The sequence below is a fragment of the Myxine glutinosa genome, chromosome 6 (genome assembly GCF_964187855.1).
Source record: "Myxine glutinosa chromosome 6, kmMyxGlut1.1, whole genome shotgun sequence".
Classification (NCBI taxonomy): domain Eukaryota; kingdom Metazoa; phylum Chordata; class Myxini; order Myxiniformes; family Myxinidae; genus Myxine; species Myxine glutinosa.
In genome coordinates, this window is record NC_136266.1 from 183170959 (window position 1) to 183179212 (window position 8254).

At 39.6% G+C, this 8254-nt stretch overlaps 1 protein-coding gene across 2 annotated transcripts in view; it reads right to left on the reverse strand.

The window, feature by feature from the left end:
• LOC137429315 (nodal homolog 4-A-like) overlaps nucleotides 1–5098 on the reverse strand; it is a 50894-nt gene extending 45796 nt beyond the window's left edge. For both annotated transcript variants that reach the window (XM_068119270.2, XM_078780931.1), the window contains exons 1-2: nucleotides 4865–5098; nucleotides 3450–3551 (exon numbers count right to left, since the gene is read on the reverse strand). In XM_068119270.2, the coding sequence (XP_067975371.2) occupies nucleotides 3450–3551; nucleotides 4865–5069 (307 nt within the window). In that variant the 5' untranslated portion in view covers nucleotides 5070–5098. The remainder of the gene's footprint in view (nucleotides 1–3449; nucleotides 3552–4864) is intronic.
• Nucleotides 5099–8254: the final 3156 nt, after the last annotated feature.

Sequence of the window (8254 nt, forward strand, 5' to 3'; positions counted from 1 at the left end):
GTCAGTTTTGCCCCCTGCATGAAAAGCAGCCCAAACGGTCACCCCACCACCTCCAGCTTGGACTCTTGGCACTATACAATCTTCGTTGTGGGCTTCATGCACTTGTCTGCACACTCTGACACAGCCATCTTGACGATAGACCAGAAATCTAGACTCGTCACTGAAGGTCACGTGATTCCAGTCTCCTGGCTGCCATCGACGGTGCTCTCTGGCCCACTGCAATCGGCGCTGGCTGTGTTGTCTGGTCAGGCGTGGCTTTCTCAGGGGACGCCTGGCATGATAGCCTGCTTGAACCAGTCGTTGGTTGACTAGCCTTCTGGATCCAGGCACATTTGTCAGTTGCTGCCACTCAGCCCTAAGCCGATTAGCTGACTTGGTACGGCCATTGCAGACTAACCGGTGCAGCTGGCGATCATCTCTCCTTGTGGTTCTGTGTGGACGTCCTGGCCTCGGTATTGGAGCAGGGACACCCCTCTGAGCATTTCGTTTCAGGATCTTTGACACCTGACCTTGAGTGATGCCATACTGCCGAGCAATAGCACGCTGTTTCATGCCAGAATTTCTTAAAGCCACCACTCCATGACAAACAGCATTGTCAAGTTGACGGACCATCTCCAGAGGAAGCGGCAATAACTTTTGTAGACGTGCAGCAGTTGTTTTCCACTAATACAGAACGCAACAACCCTTATATACCCGATTGTGAAGCCAATCGTCAAATGTACCTGTCCTTACATTTTGTCACGCCACCTGTGATATAATCCTGTTATTGACTTCTTGCTGCGAAAGACAATCAGTGACATGGTCCTCTCAACAAAGACATCACCGAAGGGTAAAAGAAACTCACCAGATTGATATACTGAGTTCAGAAAGTAAACCCAAGTCAAGAAAAAAAAAATATTCCATATTAAATGCCAAGTCTGTATATATAATTATATATATATATATATATATATATATATATATATATATATATATATATATATATATATATATTTGGTTTGTTTGTTTTTTGAAACGAAGGAAGCACACTAACCCTATGACATGACACTGACGTCATATACATAAATTATACCAACACATCACCTCCAAATAGGAGGCACCCGCATGGTGCTCAAGTCTTTGCAGACTGAGATTAAAGCTCCATGGTCACAAATAGACAAAGGCAGAGATGTCGATCTAAATTTCGCCCTCATTATGGCCTTAAGAGGCCTGCCTTTTTTTATAATAAAAAAGGTTTAAAAATCAAACATTTAAACAGCCTTGGACGTGCACCTTGACCCCACGGCCAAGACACACCATATATCAAGACTGTCCCATGGGCATACACACGCACCTCAACCCAAACGCTGAAGCACATGGTCAATCAAAACACACGCATCCTGACCCTGAAGGGCCAGAATGCATGGTCACACAATTGGACCTCTCCTCCATAGGAGTGAGTCCTCACGACTTCAACACCATGCCGTCCCGACGAGGGCTTATTTTCCTTTCCTCCTATGACGGCGCCTTTTTTATAATGAAAAAGGTAGGTAAAAAAGGTAAAAGGTAAAAAAAGGTAAAGGTAAAAAAAATCAAACATTTTAACAGCCTTGGACGTGCACCTTGACCCCACGGCCAAGGCACACCGTCTGTCAAGACTGTCCCATTGGCATACACATACACCTCAACCCAAAGGCTGAAGCACATGGTCATACATTATATATACATATATTTACATATATTTACATTATATATACATCTATTTGCATTATATATACTAGGGCATTGCCCGTACGTGGGTGCCCGTTCCTTGCCAAAAAAAAAAAAAAACGCTACCCGTACGCTCTACCCCGCCCGTACGCCCGTAAACAAAAAAAACAACGCTCTTCGCTTCCGCCCTTCGCTCTGACTGAATTGGGAGAAATAATGCGCATAAGAAATCGAATTACGTACCGTAATGGCGGTCAGCTCGTAACGCGCTCAGCTCCGCTCGTCTCACATCGGCCACGCCTACGCAACAAAGCGTTCTGTGATTGGCTGCCGGAAGTGAAGTCTTCACTGTCCGGAAGTTCGCAAATCGCAGTTACGATGAATCGTTTTAATTTAATCGCAGTTTGAATTCGTTTTAAAACATAGTTTAACGGCAACATAGTTTTCCAACGTGAAATAAATGAATACGCTGTCAAATGTGCCGTCCGAGGCAGAGTCTGATCGCCACGTTCGGCACACGTGATAGCTCGCTGCTCTCTGATTGGTTGAAGCGTTTTTTGGACATAGCTCGGTAAGTACTTCTCCGATTAATTTAAAACCTTGAAAAGGCACATCCTCGGGTCCCCAGCAATATACCTGGCAAGTTTCAAGTATATCGGACCCGTGGTTGTCGAGAAACAGCGGTCACAGACACACAGACACACAGACACACAGAGATTGCTGGAATTATAGATAGATATATATTTTTACATTATATAAACAAATATTTACATTATATATACATATATTTACATTATATTTACATATATTTACATTATATATACATCTATTTGCATTATATATACATATATTTACATTATATAAACAAATATTTACATTATATATACATATATTTACATTATATATACATTTATTTACATTATATTTACATATATTTACATTATATATACATATATTTACATTATATACACATATATTTACCTTATATATACATATATTTACATTATATATACATATATTTATATTATATATACATATATTTACGTTATATAAACATATATTTACATCATATATACATATATTTACATTATATATACATATGTTTACATTATATATACATATATTTACATCATATATATATGTTTACATTATCTATATACATATATTTACATTATATTTACATCTATTTACATTATATATACATATGTTTACATTATATATACATATATTTATATTATATATACATATGTTTACATTATATTTACATTATATATACATATGTTTGCATTATATTTACATATATTTACATTATATATATATATATATGTTTACATTATATATACATATATTTACATTATATATACATATATTTACATTATATATACATATATTTACATTATATATACATATATTTACATTATATTTACATATATTTACATTATATATACATATGTTTACATTATATATACATATATTTACATTATATATACATATATTTACATTATATATATATATATATGTTTACATTATATATACATATATTTATATTATATGTACATATATTTACATTATATATACATATATTTACATTATATATACATATATTTACATTATATATATGTATATATATATTCCCATTATATATGCATATATTTACATTATATAAACATATATTCACTGTCATTATGGTGACTGTAATATTAAGTTGAAGCGAAAAGATAAACTGTTATTAAATTGCAATAATAATAGGCCTAACGCACCTTCAAAGCGTAATCTCAGCTGCGCTGATTTCACCGTTTCATCCCGAGAGAGGCCAGACAGGTCAAACGCAACACTCAGATCATCAGGTGCCATTTTCCATGCTGGTAAAAACAATCAATGTGATGTATAGTAAACAGCACAATATAATACAGCACAGTACAATATTTGATTTGTGTTGCCGTCTATGGAGTGCAGAGCTGGTAGAATAGTTTCGAGATGTCTAACTTGGGTTCAAATCTTGACCCAGGTATAAATTGTCACCTGCGTGTTTCGTCGGCACGGCGTTCCACTGATTTGTGGGCCGTCTCTCGGATGGCCGACGTTAAACTAGACGTTAAACTAGACGTTAAACTGGGCATTCCGTCTCCTAGCATGAGTTAAAGATACCATGGCATCGTTCCCAAATAATAAGCGAGTTATTGCCAGCACCCTGGCCAAATTCCAAATTCCTGCCTGGACGTTGACGTAGTCGCTGGAGGAATGATGTTTTCAGGTTGTCAAAGTTGGTGCAGGTATGTATAATGAGGTAAACTGATTAGATTTTGGGGTCACGAGGTCAAAGGCCAAAGGTGAGAGATCATGTTACCGCGAAAACTTGTTAATATAACCAGTGATGGGATTCTAACCAAATTTGGTATACTTATGTATAAAATAATGTAAAGATGAACTGGTTAGATTTTGGGGTCAAGAGGTCAAAGGGCAGAGGTCATGTCAGGTAAAAATGTGATAACTTGAGAACAGCTGTATGGATGTAAAGCAAACTTGGTACAAGTATTATAATGATGTAATAATGTGGGTGGAGTCATATCGTTCGACATTCATTGGTGGACGTTAAAGATCCCACGGTGTCCTTTAGGAAGAGTAGGGGAGCTATCGCCGGCATCTTGAACAAATTCCTGCTCGAACTAACGTTCGGCTTGGCCGGCCGGTTCGTGAAGACTCGGGCCAAGCTCCCCCTGGCCGACCCCACAACAAAGGTGGGATGGGACAATGGTGTCTGGTAAAGAAGAAGAAGATCAAATGTGAGTCGTCGTTTTGTAACTTTCAATGATCACGATGGATTTTCTTTGCGCAATCTGAACGTGAAATATCTCGCACACCAACGTGGAGTTTGAAAGTGCGCGCGCGCGCCCAGGACCCACGCGTCCAATTATGACGTCATCGTCAATGGGTGACGTAACGGAGCGGAGAAGAGGCAGCGAAGGGCACTCATAACAGGTATTAATTTTTTCCCCAATTTACCAAGGAATAGCGTTTTTGTGACGTCACTGCGTGTGCAAGCTAAAGATACTCATGATGACGCTGAATCTGCCAGGTGTCGGTAGTTGATCGTTCAACGAGCGAGTACATCGAATGCAATGAAACGTCAAATCGTTAAGGTTAAACGTTCACAAAATACAGCACGTCTGTGTACCTTTGGCGGATAGACTTCTGACCATTTCTGCGTCGACCAAGGGCGCTTTGCCGTCGTTCGTTTGTCTCCACATTGAGCGGTAAAGTTCGAACAGGTAGAGAGGAGAGGAGGCTTGGTCCGTCCGAGAAACCTGTGAAGCTTCGCTCGTCGATTCGATGAGGTGCAGCAGGTACAGAAGGTACACGTGGAACCAAAAGGTCGCCATGGCCGTGTAGTCGATCGGTTGAAGGATTCTGTGCGATGCGCGCACACATACACCGGATTCCCAAAGGTTGACATTTTTATAGTACCCGTACCTTCCTCCGCCGCAGCCCCCCCTAGCCCCCCCAGCAACCCGTCCGGACGATGTTCGGAACTCCTGCGCACGCACTGACCCACCCACTCGACCTCCCTGGAGCCTCCCAATCCACAACGCGCGCTGGAGGTCGCGCGACGTGCACCTACCTGGTCGGCAACAGGTAAACGCATTGTGCCGTGCATGGGACACGTGCTTCGGGTTTCAAAGAGATCCACGAATGTCCTGCAAGCGGGAAAAATTCATAGTTACTCATTGGTTTTGCTTATTCCAGAATAGCATTCCGAAACAAGAACGGCACTGTATTCCAGAATAGCATTCCTAAACTACAACGGCACTGTATTCCAGAATATCATTCCTAAACTAGAAGGGCACCATATTCCAGAATAGCATTCCTAAACTAGAACGGCACTGTATTCCAGAATATCATTCCCAAACTAGAACGGCACCGTATTCCAGAATATCATTCCCAAACTAGAACGGCACCGTATTCCAGAATACCATTCCTAAACTAGAACGACACTGTATTCCAGAATATCATTCCTAAACTAGAACGGCACCGTATTTCAGAATATCATTCTTAAACTATAACGGCACTGTATTCCAGAATATCATTCCTAAACTAGAACAGCACTGCATTCCAGAATACCATTCCTAAACTAGAACGGCACTGTATTCCAGAATACCATTCCTAAACTAGAACGGCACTGTATTCCAGAATACCATTCCTAAACTAGAACGACACTGTATTCCAGAATATCATTCCTAAACTAGAACGGCACCGTATTTCAGAATATCATTCCTAAACTAGAACGGCACTGTATTCCAGAATATCATTCCCAAACTAGAACGGCACTGTATTCCAGAATACCATTCCTAAACTAGAACGACACTGTATTCCAGAATATCATTCCTAAACTAGAACGGCACCGTATTTCAGAATATCATTCTTAAACTATAACGGCACTGTATTCCAGAATATCATTCCTAAACTAGAACAGCACTGCATTCCAGAATACCATTCCTAAACTAGAACGGCACTGTATTCCAGAATATCATTCCTAAACTAGAACGGCACCATATTTCAGAATATCATTCCTAAACTAGAACGGCACCATATTTCAGAATACCATTCCTAAACTAGAACGACACTGTATTCCAGAATATCATTCCTAAACTAGAACGGCACCATATTTCAGAATATCATTCTTAAACTATAACGGCACTGTATTCCAGAATATCATTCCTAAACTAGAACGGCACCGTATTCCAGAATAGTATTTCTAAACTAGAACGGCACTGTATTCCAGAATATCATTCCTAAACTAGAACGGCACTGTATTCCAGAATAGCATTTCTAAACTAGAATGGCACTGTATTCCAGAATATCATTCCTAAACTAGAACGGCACTGTATTCCAGAATATCATTCCTAAACGAGAACGGCACCGTATTCCAGAATATCATTCCTAAACTAGAACGGCACCGTATTCCAGAATACCATTCTTAAACTATAACGGCACTGTATTCCAGAATATCATTCCTAAACTAGAACGGCACTGTATTCCAGAATATCATTCCTAAACTAGAACGGCACTGTATTCCAGAATATCATTCCTAAACTAGAACGGCACTGTATTCCAGAATATCATTCCTAAACGAGAACGGCACCGTATTCCAGAATAGAATTTCTAAACTAGAACGGCACTGTATTCCAGAACACCATTCCTAAACTAGAACGGCACCGTATTCCAGAATAGCATTTCTAAACTAGAACGACACTGTATGCCAGAATACCATTCCTAAACTAGAACGGCACCCTATTCCAGAATAGCATTTCTAAACTAGAACGGCACTGTATTCCAGAATACCATTCCTAAACTAGAACGGCACCATATTCCAGAATTGCATTCCTAAACGAGAACGGCACTGTATTCCAGAATATCATTCCTAAACTAGAACGGCGCTGTATTCCAGAATATCATTCCTAAACTACAACGGCACTGTATCCCAGAATACCATTCCTAAACTACAACGGCACTGTATTCCAGAATACCATTCCTAAACTACAACGGCACTGTATTCCAGAATAGCATTCCTAAACTACAACGGCACTGTATTCCAGAATATCATTCCTAAACTAGAATGGCACCGTATTCCAGAATATCATTCCTAAACTAGAACGGCACCGTATTCCAGAATATCATTCCTAAACTAGAACGGCACTGTATTCCAGAATATCATTCCTAAACTACAACGGCACTGTATTCCAGAATAGCATTCCTAAACTACAACGGCACTGCATTCCAGAATGTCATTCCTAAATTAGAATGGCACTGTATTCCAGAATAGCATTCATAAACTGCAACGGCACTGTATTCCAGAATAGCATTCCTAAACTAGAACAGCACTGTATTCCAGAATAGCATTCCTAAACTAGAACGTCACTGTATTCCAGAATTGCATTCCTAAATTAGAACGGCACTGTATTCCAGAATAGCCTTCATAAACTACATCGGCACTGTATTCCAGAATACCATTCCTAAACTACAACGGCACTGTATTCCAGAATAGCATTCCTAAACTACAACGGCACTGTATTCCAGAATATCATTCCTAAACTAGAACGGCACCGTATTCCAGAATATCATTCCTAAACTAGAACGGCACCGTATTCCAGAAAATCATTCCTAAACTAGAATGGCACCGTATTCCAGAATATCATTCCTAAACTAGAATGGCACTGTATTCCAGAATTGCATTCCTAAATTAGAACGGCACTGTATTCCAGAATACCATTCCTAAACTAGAACGGCACTGTATTCCAGAATAGCATTCCTAAACTAGAATGGCACTGTATTCCAGAATTGCATTCCTAAATTAGAACGGCACTGTATTCCAGAATACCATTCCTAAACTAGAACGGCACCGTATTCCAGAATTGCATTCCTAAATTAGAACGGCACTGTATTCCAGAATACCATTCCTAAACTAGAACGGCACTGTATTCCAGAATAGCATTCCTAAACTAGAATGGCACTGTATTCCAGAATAGCATTCCTAAACTAGAACGGCACTGTATTCCAGAATTGCATT